Source organism: Arachis ipaensis, chromosome B7 (assembly GCF_059453495.1).
Source record: "Arachis ipaensis isolate K30076 ecotype BB chromosome B7, ASM5945349v1, whole genome shotgun sequence".
Lineage (NCBI taxonomy): Eukaryota > Viridiplantae > Streptophyta > Magnoliopsida > Fabales > Fabaceae > Arachis > Arachis ipaensis.
The window spans coordinates 6597615-6619154 of NC_142442.1; the positions used below are offsets into that span (position 1 = coordinate 6597615).

General features: G+C 34.8%; 2 protein-coding genes and 2 pseudogenes across 4 annotated transcripts; 2 read left to right on the plus strand and 2 right to left on the minus strand.

Moving 5' to 3' along the window:
- Nucleotides 1-528: 528 nt before the first annotated feature.
- On the minus strand, nucleotides 529-3812 carry LOC107609471 (receptor-like protein 7; annotated as a pseudogene). The gene has a single exon (XR_015892272.1). The product of XR_015892272.1 is annotated as a receptor-like protein 7 (transcript).
- A 2422-nt stretch (nucleotides 3813-6234) lies between these two features.
- LOC107609470 (receptor-like protein 7) lies at nucleotides 6235-9718 on the minus strand. 2 transcript variants are annotated; one of them, XM_088493838.1, is made up of 2 exons: nucleotides 8714-9608; nucleotides 6235-7891 (listed from the first exon to the last, which is right to left on the minus strand). In XM_088493838.1, exons 1-2 carry the CDS (start codon nucleotides 9538-9540, stop codon nucleotides 6460-6462), a joined length of 2259 nt encoding a protein of 752 aa, XP_088349964.1. In that variant the 5' UTR covers nucleotides 9541-9608; the 3' UTR covers nucleotides 6235-6459. The 2 variants fall into 2 exon arrangements, with proteins under 2 accessions (XP_088349964.1, XP_020962816.1); XM_021107157.2 differs by having other exon boundaries at nucleotides 6235-9718.
- A 7547-nt stretch (nucleotides 9719-17265) lies between these two features.
- Nucleotides 17266-19171, plus strand: LOC148550243 (uncharacterized). The gene is made up of 2 exons (XM_088494384.1): nucleotides 17266-18169; nucleotides 18255-19171. The coding sequence occupies exons 1-2, from the start codon at nucleotides 17266-17268 to the stop codon at nucleotides 19169-19171; spliced, it is 1821 nt and encodes a 606-aa protein (XP_088350510.1).
- A 272-nt stretch (nucleotides 19172-19443) lies between these two features.
- LOC148550244 (uncharacterized) lies at nucleotides 19444-21238 on the plus strand (annotated as a pseudogene).
- Nucleotides 21239-21540: the final 302 nt, after the last annotated feature.

Consider the following 21540-nt stretch of genomic DNA (forward strand, 5'->3'; position numbering starts at 1 on the left):
ACAATTTAATCAATTAAAAAATAATTTATCAAACTGTATTTTGGTAAGCAAATTTTAATGACAAAAAATAAAATTTTTACTAAAGGATATTTTCATAAAAAATAATTTATTTTTTTTTTAAAAATGGATAAAATTAACATTAGTTAACACAAAAAATTTAAAATGAATTAAAAATAAAATTTTTTAAAAGTTATAAGCGAGAGGAATGTACATTTTATAAATAGAGGGAAGGAGAGTGTCATTTTAGCATCTCGCAGGAGAGGGGAGTAAAATTCTCTCTTTAAAAATTTATATTAATTCATGTGATTTTATTATTTCATATTTTACATATTTAATTAATTTTTTAGATTTGATGTCAAATATGAATTCTTATCGCATTTGTCTAGAAAAGGACACCGCGTTATTTTTTGTACCATTTACATAAAATGACCCTAATCGTAAACACTCTCATGATAAATTATTTTGATTTAAAACAAAAGCAACAGATCAATAGTTAGGTTTTCTTATTGATCTTTAATTCACAAGTAGTTGAAATAATAGATGACTCATCTATAATCTATTCATTAATAGAAATAGCATGCATGCTTTATTCAAAAAAAAAAAAAAAGAGTAACTCACATCATTACAGAAAAATAATTTAAAAAAATAAAAGGAAAATACATGAAGCTAACACAGTCTCTTACAATCTGCATGGCCTCTCCTGCGCTTGTTTTGTCAATTATATCCACAAAGAAGTCTGGCAAGCCACAGGGGTTTAGCAGTCTTTATAAACAACCTTCCAAGAAATATCCCAAATACCACTCCGCATCCATATCCCACTGCAACTGATTTCCACCCAAATAATGATTCTTTTGCCTCAGGAAACACTGAAGGTGGTTGTTCTTCATCATTGCTGCATGATTTTGACAAAGGGAATCCACAAAGCATTGGGTTTCCTCTGTAGGAATCATTTTGGAATGTATTGAACTGTTCTCCTGTTGGTATCATTCCCTTCAACTGGTTTTCGGAAAGGTTCAAGACAGATAGGAAATTTAAATTTGTCAAAGCCATAGGAATCTCACCTTTCAATTGGTTCCACGAGAGGTCTAACCATTCCAAACTTGTCAAATTTCCCAGAGTTTGTGGAATCATACCACTGATTTTATTGTGAGAAAGGTTAAGTCCTTTGAGAGAACTTAATTCTCCAATGACATGTGGGATTCCTCCTTCTAACATGTTATTTGACAAGTCTATGGTTGTGAAAATAGTTAATATCCTTGACATTTCTATCACTTGACCTTTCATGGTGATCACCACAGAATCATTATATGGTACATCGGTCGTATTAACATGGGTGCTCATATATAAACCATCAGCTTGAGTATTATTTCAGAGTCATCATTCCATGAAACTCTTGAAAGTATTGCATTGGCAAAGACCCACTAAACTTGTTATTAGACACATCAAAAATTCTCAACTTTGGAAATGGGTGCTTCCTACTCAAACAAGTGATGGTACCATGAAATTTGTTATTTCGTAAACTGAGTACCTGTAATTCCTGAAGAGCTTCTAGCCTACTGGGAAATACATCTTGTATGTTATTGTCACTCAGGTCTAGAACTTCCAGATTTGTGCAATGAGCCAACGATTGTGGTATTGGTCCCTCTAATTGGTTGCCATTCAACTTTATAGTCTTAAAAGCATTCTTCTTGGAGAAGTTTCCAGGTATGCTTCCATAAAAATGGTTGATTTGCAAATCCAAAACCTGGAGTGAAGGAAAGGTTCCCAAACATTGGGGAATATCGCCACTCAAATTGTTGTGGGACAGGATTAGCAAATTGAGGGACCTTCCATTGCAAATTGTTGGAGAAATTCCGCCAGTGAAGTTGTTGTTTGAAGCTGAAAAGTAATTGATGCCATCTGGTGGATTTGGAAGATCTCCTTGCAACTTGTTGAAACTAAGATCAATGAAGCTTATGTTCCATTGGTATAACAACTCATTAAACCATTTGGGAATCACCCCTTCAATTTGGTTATTAGAAAGGTCTAGTGCTTTTAGATATTGAATTCTTTCTAAGAATCTAGGAAATTTTGTAATGTTACAAGAAGATAAATATAAATAAGCTAGGTTAGGTAAGAAATAGTCAATACTACTATTATCATAATTAAAAGAGAGAAAATTATTGTGAGATATATCAAACACAGCTAAAGATTTTAACTTTGAAAATTGGTGGAAGTCTACAAAACCAATCAAATCATTTGATGAGAAATCTAACTGTAAAAGATTTTCATATCGAAATATTGAATTTGGAAAACCACCTTGGAGTTTGTTATTAGAGAAAAGCAAATGTGTGATGGAATGAGTTGAAAATTCATTAATCGGTCCTACCAGCTTGTTGTTACTAAGACCGATCTCTTTCAAGAGGGGCAACGAGTAACACCAATGAGGGATTGTTCCATTTAACAAATTATTATCCAAATGTAGAGCTACTAGTTTTGAGAGTTTGGTAGTTTGACTTGGAATTGGGCCTTCTAAATGATTAGCTGACAAATCTAAATGAAAAACTTGGGTTAGTTGAAACAATGATGGTGGCAGTTGGCCTCCTAAATTGTTTGAAGAAAGTGCCAAGAACTCTAATTTAGTGAAGTTGGCGGCGAATACATCTGGGATGTGGCCACTGAAATTATTTTCTTGAAGATCTAAATTGATGAGATGTTTGAGGTTTGAAAGCAAAGATGGGATCTCACCATGAAAGTTATTTGCCGCAAAGGCCAAAGTTGTCAGTTGAGTGAGGTTCCACAGAGAAGGAGGAACCAATCCATCAAAGTCGCATTCGGTAAGCCATATTTGATTAAGAGACTTCAGCTGGCCTATGGAGTCTGGTATTTCTCCTGAGAAAGATGTGTAGTAGAGATCCAAGACCCTTAGAGGAGCACTCCAGTTGGACTTTGGAAGTTTACCTCTGAGCATTGAATTCTCTGACAAAATTAGTTCTTGCAGATTAGGTAACCCAAGTACGGCAGTTGGAAAATTCTCTTGTAACCCGGTGTAATCAAGTCTCAAGGAGACAAGAGAAGATGACAAATTCATCAGCAAAGACAGGGAGTCCTCTCTAACAGAAGACATGTTCACATCAGTTAGAACAAGCTCTTTCAAGTTTGTGGCGTTAAGAATGAGTCTGTTCCATGTGGATGGATCAAGTCTTAGTATATTTTGTCTGAAAATATTAGTGGACAGATCGAGTGAGACTAATTTAGACAGGTGAGAGATTGTGGACGGAATCACACCACTCAAAGCTGAAGAGGATAGATTGAGATGGGTGAGACTCACAAGATCACCAATCCCGGGATATATTGAAGAATCAGACAAGTCATTGAAGGCAAGGTTGAGTTGTTGAAGATGCGTGAGATGGAAGAGCGTGCTGTTGGGATGCAACTCACCCTGAAGCATGCTGCAACTGAGGTCGAGGCCAATCACGTGCCCTGACGTGGTGTCGCACGTGACACCATCCCACTCGCAACAATCAGTATCGTTTTTCCATGATGCTGTCTTGGGATAAGACGAACAATAAAGCTCCGCCAACCACGAGTCTTTGTATAACGAAGTGTTGACGACAAACGAGTTCTTGAATTGGAGCAAGTTTGAGGTGTCATCATGATTGCACAATGGCAACACCGATGATGAGCAAGTGTAAGATGGAGTATGAATGAAGAGTAACAAGAGTGTGAAACATGGCAACACAAACGACTTCATATCGCAAAATTTAGATTTCATGAGGTTTGAGTTGAAGGAAAGGATTTGTGTTTTGTTTTTGGTGACTGAAGGAAAGGATTTGTGTGTATGTTATGCGCTAACAATGCAAATTTATAAAGTGCTTCTATTTTTCTAGACAAGTACTTTTATTCCACAACCGCGTTGAATAAAATGTTAACTAGTGTCATAGTCTGCGTTGATTTATAATAATTTCCTAATATTTTACATACACATACATAGTTTATATATATATAATTATGATAGAGAACTCATAGTTAGGCAATATATCTAATTTATAGTTTTTTACTGTTTTATATGTATAAGTTTTAATTTATTTATATAAAATTATAGATTATGTTAATATTATTTACGTTAAATAATCAGTTCGAAAACATTTATTAGTTTTTAAAATTTTTGTTTTAATAAAAGGTTCGGCTTTAATGAATTGAGCTATGAGTTAAACTCAATTTTAAAACCATATACCTAACCATTTATCCAACCATTTATCTAATATCTATGAATATCATAAATTCTAACTTAAATTTTATTATTGTTAAGACTATATCATCGAATAGACTGATGATGGAACTAATCAAATAAATCATTTTCAAGGAAGCTGGAATGATGGAATGGAAACTAAGAGTAACTATAATTGAGTGTTTTAGTCTTTATTTTGTATTAAAAATAATTGATAAAAAATGAGGTATAAAAAAACATTTTATTTTGATAGAAAATATATTAACTTTTGTTTTATTATATAAAATTTAAATTGAATTAAAATTAAATATTAAAATAATAAATTTTACATTAGCCTCAAATAATTATATATTACATAAGATCTCACAAATATTATTATGATATTTTATAAAATCCAAAATGAAATTAAGCTAAGATAGAGATGCTCTTAATATTTCCAAATGAAGAAAAGTCATTAAACTTGAGTGATACGGAGAATTGAAGAAGTCCCTAGTCTTCCTCAATCATCGGGAAAAAAAAAACGAACTTATTTTCCTGAAATTTTTTTGACATAAACAATAAAATAATTATTTCTCCTGAAAGGCATATATAGTTTTCTAAAAAGACAATTTTCTTTTTGTGACGAATAAAATCAATAATTTTTTTCAAAAACATGTGGTAGTAAATACGCCCAACACAATATAGTTAGATTAATTCTATAATATGGTTATATAAGTTTGACAATATTTAAAATAGTATTGTTAAAGTTAAAATTATATTTTTCATATTTTTGTAATATTTTTTTAATTAAAAAGTATTTTTAAATATTAAAGATATTATTTTGATTTTAACAATACCTGTTTGAATATTATCAAAGTTATATAATCATGGTAGTAACTATAACAATAGCTATAATAGCATATATCTTAAAAAATAGGATCCCGTTAGGATGGGTTATTGAGTTACAAAATGAACATCCCTTATACTATCTAGAATAACCATCCGAGTACTAGCGCATGATACCACTCATCCCAAAAAAAACTTCAGTTGATGGAAAAGGGTAACACTAATGATTATATCTCTAATATTCTCCAAACCTCCATTGTACACATTGTATAAATATTCCATTGGCTCCTCATACTTTCCCTAAAAAATATTGTCACTGCATGTAATAACAGTGAAAACTGAAAAGTGAATATTAAAGATGGAATACATATAGTATCCAGATTTATTAGGTATGTTTTATATATAATAAAAAATACTATGCATAATGATAAGTTTTGATAGATGTCAGAAAATATAAAAATGTAATTGTATTAAGTGACCAAATATGTTTACTTTCTTTTTCCTTTTGAGCAAGGCAAAAAGACTTCATGCTAGTGAAACTTTAATTTTATTAAAATTTTAATAATTCCATTTCTTTTTAAGTTTAAAGACTAAAAAAGTAGCACAATATCATTTCTTTATATCTCACGAGTGAACCAAAATTTTCCAAAATGCTCCCAACATGCTAGATTTATCTGTGCCTACTCACACTGCTTTAATTTGTCTCAGAAACTCTCAACCTTAACCTTGTTTTGCTTCTTTATTTATCAGCTGTAGCCTTATAATTAATTATTGCTTATAGATTGTTCATCAGTTGCAGATTCAAAATATTCAGAGAAGGAAATGTTACCAGACAGACAAGTTGTGTGAGACAGAACAATGCATTGAAGGATATTGCATTAGATAGTGCATGCTAAGTTGCTAACAACACATTGTTACAAAAAGTACTAGTTTCAGTACAATAATTGATATTAACTTGGTCAATGCAACATGAAACTAAAGAACCCTGAAAGAATATTATAATGTCATATATAATCTCATTGTGTCTTCAATCAAAGTACATCCCTTTTTTAAACATAGCCCAATTTCATTTCACAATATTCTTTTATCAAATGCGATAAGATGTAGACCAATATTTTTTTGAAGTGCTTAGATTATATTAGATTGATTTAAATTTCAATATAATATTAAATAAAACCACACAAAATGAGTTACAAAAATTAAGCTGACAATATACATGATCCATTTTATAAAGAATAATATACACATGAAAGAAAATACATGACCCATGCATGGTCTATTAATTAATAGAAATTACATATTTTATTCCACAAACAGAGAAACTAACATCATTACAGAAAAATATTAAAAGAAAAAAGGAAAACACATGAAGCTAACAACAGTAGTCTCCTACAGTTTACATGGCCTCTCCTGAGCTTGCTTTGTTAAGTATAACCACAAAGAAGTCTGGCAAGCCATAAGGGCTTCGCAGTTTTGATAAACAACCTTCCAAGGAACATCCCAAATACCACTCCGCATCCATATCCCACTGCAACTGACTTCCACCCAAATAATGATTCTTTTGCCTCAGCAAACACTGAAGGTGGTTGTTCTTTGTCATTGTCGCATGACTTTGACAAAGGGAATCCACAAAGCATTGGGTTTCCTCTATAGGAATCATTTTGAAATGTATTGAACTGTTTTCCTGTTGGTATCATTCCCTTCAACTGGTTTTCAGAAAGGTTCAAGACAGCCAGAAAATTCAAATTGGTCAAAGCCATAGGAATCTCACCTTTTAATTGGTTCCATGAGAAGTCTAACCATTCCAAACTTGTCAAATTTCCCAAAGTTTGTGGAATCGTACCACTGATTTTATTGTGAGAAAGATTAAGCCCTTTGAGAGAACTTAATTCTCCAATGACATGTGGGATTTCTCCTTCAAACATGTTATTTGATAAGTCTATAGTTGTAAAAGTGGTTAATATTCTCACTAGCTCTGTGGACTGACCTTTGATAATAACCACTACAGAATCATTGTACGCAGCACCGGAGCTGCTATGCATGTATAACAAACCACGAGGATGATGAGTACCATTACTCAGATCCTTCATTCCTTGAAAATTCTCAAAGAACGAGGTTGGCAAAGGGCCGCTGAATTTGTTGTTGGAAACATCAAATATTCTCAACTTTGGAAATGGATCTTTGGCACCGAAACTAGTGATGGTACCATGAAACTTATTTGCTCTTAAACTGAGTACTTGTAACTCCTGAAGACCTTCTAGCCAACTAGGAAACACATCCTCTAAGTTATTTTCTGCAAGATCCAAAACTTCCAACATGATGCAGTTAGACAAAGACCTTGGTAACGAACCGTCCAGTTGGTTGTTGTTTAACTTTATTGTTTGAAAGTTGTAGTCTTGAGAAAAATTTGTAGGTATGTTTCCATGAAGGTTGTTCACTTGAAGATCCAAAATTGTGAGATCAGGAAGTGCTCCCAAGCATTGTGGAATCACGCCAGACAAGTGGTTGTGAGACAAGATGAGTGCATCGAGGAAGGTTGCATTGCAAAACATTGAAGGAATGGTGCCAGACAAGTGATTGTGAGAAAAGATGAGTTGTGTACTGAGGGACAATGTTGAAGGAATGCCTCCTGTGAAGTTGTTGTTTGAAACTGCAAAGTAATCGGTGCCATTTGCTGGAATTGGAAGATCTCCTTGCAGCTGGTTGAAACTGAGGTCAATAAAGTTCATGCTCTTCCATGTGTGCAAGAGATTATCACTAAACCAATTGGGAATCTTTCCATGGATTTTATTGTTAGAAAGATCTAAATTTCTTAGATTTTGTAGTTTAGCTAGGAATGGAGGAAAAACAGTAACACTACAAGAAGAGAAATATAAAATGTCAAGTTTGGGTAAGACATAGTCAACTCTACTATTAATATCAACAGAAAGAAATTTATTGTTAGAAAAATCAAGAAAATATAAATTTTTCAATTTTGAAAAATGAAAAAAGTCCACAAGACCACTCAAGTCATTTGATGACATATCCAAATGAGTGAGATTTTTTAGAAATTCAAAGATCGAATTTGGAAAATCACCTTGAAATTTGTTATGAGAGAGAACTAAATATTCCAATGAATAAGTGGAGAATTTGCTAATTGGCCCTGTGAGTTGGTTCATGCTAAGATCTAGATCTCTCAATGAAGACAAAGAATAGCACCAATCTGGAATTGTCCCATTTATAAAGTTATTAGCCAAATCTAGTATTTCTAGTTTTGAAAGTGTGGCATTTTTGCTTGGAATTGGGCCGATTAATTGATTAAAAGACAGACTTAAGTAAGAAAGTTGAGTTAGATCAAATAATGATGATGGCAGTTGGCCTCCTAGACTGTTAGAAGAAAGTTGCAAGGTATGTAATTTAGTGAAGTTGTCGAACACATCTGGGATGTGACCACTGAATGTATTATGACTAAGATCTAAGTAGGTGAGATGTTTGAGGTTTGAAAGCAAAGATGGAATCTCACCATGAAATCTATTTCCTGAAAGGTCCAACTGTGTTAGTTGAGTGAGGTTCCACAAAGACACAGGAATTAACCCATCAAATCGGCAAAACTGTAGCCGTAGTTGGTTAAGAGACTTCAAATGGGAAATGGAATCAGGTATTTCTCCTGAGAATACTGTGTAAGAGAGATCCAAGTACCTTAGAGGAGTGCTCCAATTAGACTTTGGAAGTTCAACTTTCAGATCTTCATTGACATACAAACTTAGTTCTTCAAGATTAGGTAAACCAAGTATGCCAGTTGGAAATCTTCCATGCAATTCAGTATAAGCAAGATTTAGGAACAACAAAGAGGATGTGAAATTCATTAGCAAAGACAATGAAGTTTCTCTGATAGAAGACATGTCTATGACATTTAGAACCAGCTCTTCCATGTTAGTGGTGTTACCAATGAGTCTGCTCCATGTGGATTCATCAAGTGTCAGTTCATAATTATACGAGAGATCAAGTGAGAGTAATTTAGACAAGTGTGAGATTGTGGACGGAATATCACCAGCCAATGCTGAAGTGGATAGATTGAGATGGGTGAGACTCACAAGATTACCAATTCCAGGATATATTGGAGAGTTGGAGAAGTTATTGAAGGCAAGGTTGAGTTGTTGAAGATGCGTCAGATGGAAGAGTGTGCTGTTGGGATGAAACTCGCCTTCAAGCATGCTGCAACTCAGGTCAAGCCCAATCACGTGCCCTGACTTGGTGTCGCACGTGACACCATCCCACTCGCAACAATCAGTATTGTTGTTCCAGGATACTGTCTTGGGATAAGATGAACAATAAATCCCCATCTCCTCACTCCACCACCCGTCTTTGTACAATGAAGGGTTGATGGAAAATGAGTTCTTGAATTGGAGCAGGTTTGAGTTGTCATGGTGGTTGCATAGTGGCAACACCGATGAACAAGTGGAAGATGGAGTATCAACAAGAAGAAGAAGAAGAAGAAGCAACGAGAGAGTAAAACACCCCATCATTATGATGTCACAATAATAATGTTTAGATTTTTAATGTATTGAGTGTAGTGCATGGCATCGAATGCAACTCATGAATGCAAATTTATAGAGATAAGCCCCTGCGTATGGAATATGATTCAAACTTAGTTTGATAGTGTAGTGTGTGGTACTGGCTATTCGCATTTTTCCACAACATTTTTCTACAACCTCATCGCATTAATCCATGCATAAATTAAAAATAATACGTTTAACTAATTGGTGTCATCATTATTAGATACTATTTCAATGACTTTTTTATTTCTTTCAGCATGTATACTATACGCTTATAGCACACAATGCAAGTTGAATTATATAAAATTGTGTAGTTAAATAATTATACTTGCAACACTGCATAAAATTAAAAGAGTTGTAAGCAAAATTTCCGTCCTTCCTCAAAGTTCAGTATTTTCTATCTTAATTATGCCTCTGTATATAAGTTAATTCTTACATAAAAATAATAAGGCTATACATATGTGATATGCATACATGATGATGTATAATGATACAAGATTAAAATCTATCATTGTCTCTCTGTCTCTTATATTCTTGTTTAGTGACATTAGTATTATTAAAAATTGAAGTCCATTCATTATAAGACTATTATATATAGAGAAAGTGAAACCCAGCCATTGTCGAATGGACAGTTGGAAAGAATTAATAACAAATAAATCTTTTTCTGGAATAAGCTTGACTAATGATGGCTTTAAAAATTAATTTAATTTATATTGGGTTTCTATTAATTGTAAGGAATCAAGTGATGTAACTTGGATCTTTGATGTATAGAACTAGGTTACTATATATTTCAAGATCATGTGTACGCTCCCGTTGATAACTTCACATGGCCGAAATTGTAAATTTTGTTATGCATGATCTATGATGTATTTGTAAGCTAAAACACAGGGTAATAATTATGAAGCTAAAACACAAATTATATCATACACTTTAGTCCATAAACAAAGAAGTTCACATTGCAGAACATGAAGCTAAGTCATCATATTCTTCTATGATTTAAGTCCACAAGGGTTTCTTTCCCAGTCAAGATAAGCCAAATAAAATGCCAAATAGTAATTGGAGCTAGCATGAAAGAGCTCTCATACTTTGATTTGAAATATTTGTTTGATTCGATAGTATATTATTCTGGACACTGATTTTCCACAAAGCGCGTTGAATAACAAGAAGGTATGTCATAATCTGGGAAATAAAGTTGCATGGTATGGACTACGGAGAATGAAGAAGCAACAAGCTAATTAAGAGGGATAACCAATGCAAAATAATATTTTTATTTTTAATCTTCTTCAATTCATTTCAAATTTTCTATCACACTTATCTTAATCAAAGGTAAATTATTTTTTTTGCCATAAGATTTACGATTCTTTTTAAAATACCATAACGTTTAGTTTTATGAGGAGTGCTAGGGGACCAGTAACTTTTGTGGTTTGTAACCATTAATAGTGTTTTTAATGGTGTGAGATTAAATCCAATAGTGTGAAATTATTGTTGGCCAACTTTTTAAAAAATTGCTGACCCCGAGACTTTTCCTGGTTAATATTCTCATCAGCTCTATGAATTGACCTTTCATAGTGACAACTACAGAATCATTGTATGTTATTTTGTTGCTGTTATTTATATATGACAAATCAGGATTACTATCACTCAAATCCTCCATCCCTTGAAAATTCTCAAAGAATGAGATTGGCAAAGGGTCGCTAAATTTGTTGTTATAAACATCAAATATTCTCAACTTTGGAAATGGATGTTTGGCAATTAAACTAGTGATGGTACCATGAAACTTAAAAAATAAAAACTACCAAATAAGGACTTAAGAAGAGTTGCAAACATTGGACACGGTTTGACCCTCCGTCAATTCCTAACATAAAAAAATTAACGAAATTGCTTATGTGTAGTGTGTTAACTTTGGTTGACATGTCTGTCTATTCCCCAATTAAATGATCTCAAATGTTAGAAACAATTTAGTCTTCCAATTTGGTTGAGTTATATCAGCACACAAACCCTAATTGTCTAAATTCCCCAATTGAGCATCTTTAAGGTCAGTGCATGCCTTCTAAATGCTATCGCAACAAATGATGGAATAGCACAGAAAACTCATTCATTACGAGACGGCAAAAGGAAAGAAGCAAAAGGAGTGATTGGAGTGGTAGAGGTGATTCAACACATACGAGAGCATTCAGCGACAAAATTGCTTCCACGAGTAATTGTCAATTATATGCAACAATATACAAATTTAGAATAGTGAAGAATCCAAATAAGTTATTCTTTGGGTGTCAACTATAGGGTAATTGATTTGTTTGTGCTTTATTGCTTGAAAAGAAGAAAAATGTTTGGAATTTTTTTTTTTTCATTTTTGTGCAGAACAATTTGTCATATTGCAAATTCTTCAAATGACTGGATGAAACTATTGGTTATAAACTTATAATCCTCTCGTGCGCACATCTTTTTAGCTACGGTTTATTGTAAATAAAGGGATTTGTGATAGATTTATGAAGAAATACACAATATAAGAGAGGCTCCAACAGTTTTCAATGATTTAGTGTCAATATTAAGTTGGCTAAACAGCATACGTCAGTCTATATAATAGAATAGCTAAATATATCCGTTCTATTTCACAAGGTCAATTAACAAAAAAATGTAAAGTATCTGAGATTTACAATTTTTGAGGACTTATATAGTAAGTTATTTTGGTGACTATTTATATAATAGTTTTTAATTCTTAAGGACTAATTTATCTAAAGTTAAAATTCTGATAAATTTAATTTGTCATTCTATTCTAATATTTAAGATGCACAAACTAATTACAAGTATGAAAAAGGCTTTTATATTAGAGAAAATCACTATAAATGATCATTAATAAAATTAAATTATTAAAAAGAACTGTTTATATCAATTATTTAAAAAAAGTAGTTTATATATTATTTAAAACCAAAAATAAAAATTAAAAAGATAATATTAGTTTTTAGTTCCCTTCTCTCCTTTCTTATTTTTGTCTCTCAATTTTCTTTTTCCAAAAAAACTCATGATTTTCAGTCCCTCTTAATTAGCCCAAACTTAAGCCCATATTTATGACACTGCAACCATCATGTAGTTGCAGTCCAATGACTCCAATTTCTGTCTCTTCCATGCATGTGTACCTGTTCAACAATCAAAAAATCTATTAATTTTATTGTTTTTTTATGTTCATCGTTACTGTGTTCTTAATATTATGCTTCGCTTAATTTCTTTTAATTATTTTCCATAAGTTTAATGTCATTCGGTTTTCTTTCAATTATAGTAATAAAATTTTAGTTGAATGGTGTTAACTATGAATGTTCTTAATATTATGCTTCACTTAATTTCTTTTAATTGTTTCCCATAAGTTTAATAAGTTTAATGTGATTCGGCTTTCTTTCAAGTTTCAATTATAGTAATAAAATTTTAGTTGAATGGTGTTAAGTGTTAACTATGAAGACCGAGTGACAATGCATGGCTTGAAAATTCACCATGCTGTTTAGGGAGTAATAATGGTATTATTTGTGTGACTAAAGAGAAATATATTTAACAAGGTGTGACGGGAAAATGGATCCTTTTTAATTTTTTTAACATTTAAAAAAATGCAGTATAATCTTTTATTATTAACTTTATAAGTGGGACTAAAATTAAATATAAAAAAAAAACAATAAATGATGAAAGATCACAATTGACATCCCATGCTTGTGCATTTTTCTCAATTGTTGTTTTAGTCTATTTTGTTGACCTTAGCTATTAAAGAGATAAAAAAGAAATTTGCAGTTCTCGCGTACTATAAAATATCCTTATTTTTTATTGCCAATTTTCCAAAATGTCGGAGATGTTAAAAAATAATAGGGTGAAAAATAAGAAAAAGTTAGAGGATTACTCATGATGAATTTTTAATTTGCAGCAACAAATTTTTATTATAGATGAAAAAATTTGAGTATGATATAGACCATTATAAAAAATATATTTACAAGAAAGTAATAAATAAAAAAGTAATTTAAAAATATATTTATCTCTACAAAAAAAATTGGTCTTTTTCTTTAAATATTACACAAATTAACCCTTCTTAATAATTTTAATATTAAAAATTTTTTTAACAATTAAATCTCTCTAACAATTTTTTATAATATTTTTCTTTTTATATTAAGTTTTTTGGATATTAAAATTATTTAATATTTTTATGTAATAATTAGTTATTTAATTATTTAACACAAATTTCATTTCATTGGGTAGCTAAAGTTAGTTGGATAATGCAATTTTTATTTCTAACCTATAATGCATGTTAGTTGGGCAATGCAATTTTTATTTCTAACCTAAAATGTATGTTAGTTGGGTAATGTAATTTTCATTTCTAACCTAGAAACATATAAATAAATAATATATATACTTGACACCATTCAAAATATATTGTTATCATTTCTAAACATTCTTTTAGTAGGATAAGATAACACTAAAAATGTTTAGAATTATCAGAACAGAACAAAAATTGAAAATAACAACTATCTCATATGATATACAGCCCGTAGAATTTATATTTTTGTATCAACCCATCCAATCTTATTATCAAAATGGTGAATATTACAATGATCAACCCGAAAATGGAGAGGGAGAGGAGGAAGACTCGGACTCCGAATCAGAAGTCGGAGAGGAGGAAGCCCGGGAAGAGGATTCGGACTCAAAAGATGGAGATGAGGAAGACCCGGACTCGGAGGATGGAGATGGAGAGGAGGAAGACCCGGACTCGGAAGATGGAGAGGAAGAGAAGGAAGACACAGAAGACGGAGAAGAAGAGGGCCCGGAAGATGGAGAGGGAGAGGAGGAAGACTCAGAAGATGGAGAAGAAGAGGAGGAAGACTCAGAAGATAGAGAAGAAGAGGAGGCAGACTTAGATGAAGATTTAATGTCAACTTACTAATTAGAAATTACAGTAAAATAAAAATTATACCAAAATTTAATTCAGCATTCAAAATCCAGGATCTGAAATTATATCAAAATTAGGAGGATTATTAGAAGAATACATTACAGAATATAGAATTTCACAATGTGATCACTAATTTTCAGCCAATAACAAAAAATAAATTCAAAAGAAAAATTCAAGTTCCTTCATAAACCAAAGAACGAAACAGAAAATAATGTTAGAATTACTTTCAATAACAAGGGTATGTGCCAAATATTGGGCAAATCATGGAGATTAACAATGTTTGACATCTGCTGAGTTGGCTTTGTTTTCTGTAAATTAAAACCATCAGTTTAAGTCTATATCATAGTTAAAAACAATAAACTGAAATTTAAAATTTCAATTGGATACTTCCTATTTTTTTATTTCTCACTTATATCTAGTAAGTGAACATAGAAGTTGCATTGATGTCATTTTATTTGTAGTATACTGTTCGCCAACAACATTGAGAACAGAAACCAAGTTGACATGAATGAGTTAGCATTACTTCTGAAAAACGGTTTTAAAATTCTATTCAGTATTCAGTATTACAGCAATTCTGTAGCAGAATTAACAGAATAAAAAAATTAATTGAAAAACTAAAGAACTCTGCAGCAACTCCAGCAAGCCAGTGATTCATATAATTAACAGAATAAAAAATATTAATTGAAAAACTGAAGAACTCCGCAGCAACTCCAGCAAGCCAGCAATTCATATCATTACGAGTTTATCAAAAAAATTAATTAAAACACTAAGGAACTCACTGAGGCAGAGAAAGCACCTAAAGTGGCATAGAGATGCTCGGCAGGATAGAGGCGGCCGACGACAGAAGCTATGACCCGACCTTCCGACAACGAGGGCGACAGAAGCTTTAAATGGACCACCCGACGATGACGATGGCAACAGAAGCTTCGAGTGGTGATGGTGGCAACAACTGGTGGCCACTGCCGGTGCCGATAGTGGTAAGGACGGTGGAGTGGAGGCGTTCCTGCTGGCTTCAACCTTCAGCTCATTGAGGAAATTAGGGTGGAAGGGGAGAGAGAGGCGTTAGGCTCAAAGGGATTGGGTGGGTTATGGCCTTTTGAACGTTTTTGTTTTTAGCGTAAAAAAACGACGCCGTTTTTTATAAGGATGGCAAAATTGGACTTCTAAAAAACCCGTTCGGTTCGTCCGGTTAACCACTGATTTGACCGATTTTTTACTGGTTTTTGTAGAACGGTTTTAGGAGTCAATCGAACTGGCCAGATGACCGGTTTCCAATTAATTCGGTTGAACTGGTCAGTCCGGTCCGATTTTTAGAACATTATTAAAATTTCCATTCCTCAAATCATTTTCAGGCTCATAAACCACTTTTCCTCAAACGTAAATTTCCCTTTTTAAAACATGGTTACTGAGCACGTGGTGGCCAGCCACTTCTCCTCAAATGTAAATTTCTCTTTTTAAAACAAAGTCACATTCCTCAACATCTTTCCATAACATTTCAAAAACCACATCAAATTAAAAGTCTTTTCTGAGAGATTCAAAATCATTCATCCTAACACAAGATTTGGTGACAAAAGTTCTTCAGCAGAGTCTCAAGTCTTTAGGGGAGAATAACATAACTCATTTCCTCAAATTCGCTTAAGATCTTTAAAACCTTGGCTTCCTGATTTGAGTAATAAAAATAGAATCCAAGCCAAACCGAGTCGTGTAATCAATTACTCCTTTCAAAACCATTCTTTTACTTAAACAAAACCAGCTTCAATTCCATGATTAAATCTAAAGCGTTTCAAACTGCTCAAAAATTGTTTTAGTCTTGCAAAAATTCAGAATTCAAAAAGTACTTAAAACTTTTCCTAAAACATTGTAAAATGAGACTTGTCAATAGACATTCAAGTTCTTTCAAAGTCACTGAAACTCCTCCAATTGAAACCCTCAAGTCATATTCAAAGACATAAACCCTTTTCACATTTAAAACAGCCTTAAAACATAAGTTTCATCTAAATAACTTCTCCCAAAAGAGATACAATACTTTTCTTAAGAAACAAGACTAAATCATAATTTCCTTTTTAATAATTCATTTCAAAAGCATAAGTCATCCCTTTCTTAAATAATCCAAATAAAATAGTAGAAGTCTTTAACTCATAATTTTTCAAAGAGGTAATGACCAAATCAGTACCCGAAAGATTAAAACGCTGACATTGCGGTACCTGACTATTGTAAACGACAAAATGGTACCTGGTTGAATTTAAAAACTGACAAACGTATCCATAACTTGGCTGGACCTAAGCTCTGGTGAGGACAATGCTTACGTAGTCACCGGATTATGCTGACAAATCATGTTTTAATTGAGTTGTCATTTCTAATTAATTAATTTGCTAGCCTAGGTGGAAATTAGGTTAATTGGAATTCAATTTGCCCCCAAATCATTACTCTTTGCCCTAATCCCAAATCAACAAGTGTTGTTACTGTTGGGTGACTTACTGTGACTTAGTGTTTCACTAAGAGTAAAACTGAAAGGTCACGTAAAGAGGGAGAGACGTTGTCCTGGTTACTTGGCGCGAAGAAGAACGAAGAGGATTTGAGAGACATTGTCGAAGTCGTAGCGTCAACAGGGAGGGGTTGGTAGTGGCATCATCGCAACCCCAGTCTTCGCTAGGAAGAACGCTACGTAGAGGTAAGTTCACCTTTACTCTATCCTCTCATTTACGTGCCTTCTGTCGACAGCATTATTATCATGTTGATTGTTTTATCCATTGTATCTTCCCTCTACGATTTTTTAGATGGATCGTCTAGTTACTTTTGTTTATCATCACATGGGTGCCTTGAAAAGGGGTGTTGACGGTAATGTGATATACGACGGGGGTTTAGTAACTGAGATACACAGGGTGAATGTGGAGACATGTAATTTGTTCTTTGTTGAGGGTTTATTTCTAGACTTGGGTTACCCTGGATACAATGAGGTGTACTGGCTAGAACCTGGTTTAGAGTTAGGTAAGGGTCTTAGAGTGCTTAGGACAGATGCTGAAGTCATGAGAATGTGTGAGAGTGTGATGAAGAATGACAATACTGTACACCTATATTTTGATCACCCCATTGACGCAAACCCTGAAATCATTGATGAAGAATTCGTGTCTGATGGTAGTAGTGATAGTGTGGTTGAAGTCAATCCAGATGGTGATAGTGTCAAGGAGGATGAAGTTACAAATAAGGTTGACGGTCATGCTAATGAGAAGGAGAATGAAGGTGTGAATGAGACCAGTGGTGAGGTTAATGAATTGGAGATGGTGTTGAGTGTGGCTGTGAAGGAGAATATGAATGAGGGTGTAAATGAGGCCACTGTTGAAGTTAACGAGTCGAACAAAGGTGAGAGTGGTGCAGGGTCTGAAGCTGCAAATGACGGAAATGCGGAGAAAGACACTGAAGGAGCATCAGGTCCGGAGAAACCTGCTAAGAAGGTTAGAAAGAGACATCTAAGACCAGCCCCTAGTGGTTTACCCCGAGAAAGAAGAGCTGCCGAGAATGAGGGTGTAAATGAGAGTAACCATGGAGAAGCTGAAGCTGGGAATGAACCCACAGAGGAGACCAATGCTGATGATGTTGCTGGTCTCAATGGAGGTTCTGAATTTCGAGAACCTTTCATGGATGAGGAAAGGGCAGAGGAACCTGTTACAGAAAACCCAACAGGTAAATTAGTTTTTTTTTTTTAGTTAGAGGATATGTGAATAGAAATTGCTTTAATTCTCATGTATCTCAACTGACTTTGCAGCAGATAATGTAACACAAACTAGTGGGAGGGACAATGCAAGGAGAAATCATCCAAGGCCTCAACCGTCTGGGCAAAGAATTGTACCTGGAAAGGAGGATAAAGCACCAAGGGTAGAGGTGCCAAACCCGAATAGAGAAGATGGTGATAGTGAACCTGAGATGTACCAATATGAATCCGAAGAACTCTGTAGCCCCCATGCAACTGATGACGAAGATGAACCTGTATTTTCTCAACATAATCCCAACACGCCTTATGGAAAAATAACTCTGGAGTTGAATATGGAGTTTGAGACCATGGAGCAGTTCAAAGCAGCAGTGCAGAAGTACAACATACAAATTGGGAGACAGGTGTTCTACCTTAGGAATGAGAAGAAGAGGTGTAGGGTGATCTGCTATGATCCAGACTGCCCTTGGTTGTGCTACTGTGCCAGGACCAACTACCCAGCATCCTTTCAGATAAAGACATTTGTGGACGAGCATACGTGCCCCAGGAGTAACAAGAGTAAATCTGTTTCATGTGCTTGGGTTGCTGAGGAATTGATCCCAAAGCTGAGGATCCATCCCAACATGCTGCAGAGAGAGGCACAGGAATGGTTTAAAGTGGAGTATGACATCTCAGTCAACGAGAGGATGATGTATAGGGCTATGGACAAAGCCAAGGAAGTTATCGAGGGAACAGAGAAAGATCAATACCTAAGGCTCAGAGACTACCTTAACGAAATCATGAAGGCTAATCTTGGTTCAAGAGCCAACATGGGCACTACTCCACAGCCAGAGGGGTTGCCTAAGTTTAGAAACTTGTACATCTGTTTGGCTGCTTGCAAAAATGGCTTTAGAGCAGGTTGTAGACCATTTATTGTTTTGGATGGGACGTTTCTGAAAGGGTATTTTGGAGGGCAATTACTAACAGCAGTTGGTTAGGATGCGAACAATCAGCTATTTCCAATAGCGTATGGGGTTGTTGATGCAGAAACTAGGAAAAATTGGAGATTCTTTCTGGAGGAGTTGCACACAGACATTGGGGACTTCAATGAGAATGGCTGGGTTTTTATGTCAGACCAGCAAAAGGTGATGTGGACTATCTTAATGTTTTTTGAGTTACTGTAAGTATATATAAATTAGTTTTCAAATGTCCTCTAATTCATTGTGGTTACCATTCAATGCAGGGTTTAATCCCAGCATTACAGGACGTCATGCCAGGGGTGAAGCATAGATTCTGTTGTATGCATATGTAGAGAAATCTGAAGAAGAGATAGAAGGATAAAGAACTTAAGGCAACATTTTGGCAATGTGCAAAGGCAACTACTGATCAGGAATTTAATGATGCAATGGGAGCTGTGAAACGAATCAACAAACAGGCCTGGGAGTATTTGTCAAAATTTGAACAAGAACAGTGGTCGAGATCAAGGTTTTCAAACTGGCCAAAGGTAGACAGTTTGACAAGCAACAACTGTGAGTCATTTAACTCAACAATCGTGGGACTTCGGGGGAAGAGCATCTTGACAATGCTTGAGGAGCTTAGGTTCTACATCATGAAGACAATGGCAACTCACAAAGACTCACTGATAGCTTATAATGGACAAATAGCCCCTGTACAAGTCAGTAGGTTAGAGAAAGAAAAAAGACAAGCCAATTACTGGGAAGCACAATGGTGTAGTGATGATGAGCACAATCAGTTTGAAGTAACAAAATGGCAGCATAGAGTGAGAGTCAATACATGAGAGAGGACATGCTCATGTAGAAAATGGCAGCTCACTAGACTACCATGCTGTCATGGGATTGCAGCAATTCAAAGAAAGAATGAGAAACCTGAAGACTATGTCCATCACAAGTTCACTATCGAGGCTTATAATAGGACTTATATGTTTCACATTAATAGCATACCGAGTCAGGAGTACTGGGAGCATCACGAAGGGCTGCCATGTCTGCCCCCTCCATACAAGAGGCCTATTGGCAGACCTACAAAGAAGAGAAGAAAGGATAGTACTGAGCAAAGTTCTGGCAGCCAATACAAGGCCAAGAGAAAATATGGACAGATAACATGCCAAACCTGCAAAAGGGTGAGCAACACAAAAACCATTACTTATATGTATTTACTTTACCTTTTATGTCCTATCTGCAACTTTATTAATGCTGTTTTACCTTACTCATGTGTTTTTTGCAAGGCTGGACATAATAGCAGAACTTGTCCTGACAAAGGAAGTGGAACAGCAGCTGAAGAACCAGATCTTGATGAGGATGAAGCTAGGGAGCAAGAAGCTAACTGGGAGGAGACCATGGAGGCTGCACACGCTGCACATGTTGCAGATGAGGAAGAGCTCACTCAAAACCATCCACAAACTCAGCTTGATCAGGTAAATGTTAATGATTTATTTTACCTTCTTGTACTAAACTGTTGGATCTGTCTCCATAGAAGATTTGATTTCATGAATGCACAAACTGATGCAGAATAACATCAATGATGACAACACTACAACAACTGCTTCAGCCCCTAATGTAGCCACTATACCAGCAGCAACCAACCCATGTGCTCCACCAGCTAGTTCAGAACCATCACCAGCACCAAAGAGGAGAGGCAGACCATCTTTTGTTAGGGGCAATACAGTTCCACCAAGAGGAAGAGGCAGCACCACTCGAAGAGGAATGGCATCCACTACAACAACTCCAACTCCAGCACAAAATGCAGCAGCTGCACCACCACCCCCTGCTCAACCTAGTCTTGTCAGTCCTGATGTTGGGTCTAGATCCCAAATTTCTGCATCTCCATCCAATGTTGGGCCTCAGCCTCAAGGTCCATTACTTAGGCCCACTCTTCAGGCCCAACCTACAGCACCATTTAGGCCCCCAACTGTGACTAGGGAGACCATGGCAGCAGCAAGCCCAGCCACCCAGAGCAGGTTCACAGGCTTCATGCCCACCCCATCCTTGAAGAAGAAAAAGCCATCCGGACCACCACCATCAAAGCCATCAACAAATGACAAGAAATGAGCTTAGATTCTTGGGTTTTTTAATTTGTTGTTATTTGCATTTTGGACATGATTTACTTAAAATGCACCCAACTGCCATTATGGCATGTAAGTGCTAACCTAGTGTTTCTGTGTTTTGTTACTGTCATCTTGGGTCTGTAGCAGTTACTATGAACATGTGTCATTTTGGTTGTCTTATTTGGAGCCTGAACTTTGTTACTCTAAATAGTTAATGGTTATAACTTGATGTTATTTTGGTGTTTTATTCAGTTTATGTTTATAAAACTAATTGACATGGCTTACATAGACTCCATGTATCTTGGT

What these genes read in the sequence shown, in the direction of transcription:
- LOC107609470 (XM_021107157.2), bottom strand. Translation starts at nt 9,540, where the DNA reads ATGATGGGGTGTTTTACTCTCTCGTTGCTTCTTCTTCTTCTTCTTCTT.
- LOC148550243 (XM_088494384.1), top strand. Translation starts at nt 17,266, where the DNA reads ATGGATCGTCTAGTTACTTTTGTTTATCATCACATGGGTGCCTTGAAA. An exon ending in TGTTACAGAAAACCCAACAG is followed by an intron (nt 18,170 to 18,254) that starts GTAAATTAGTTT and finishes ACTTTGCAGCAG; the next exon opens with ATAATGTAACACAAACTAGT.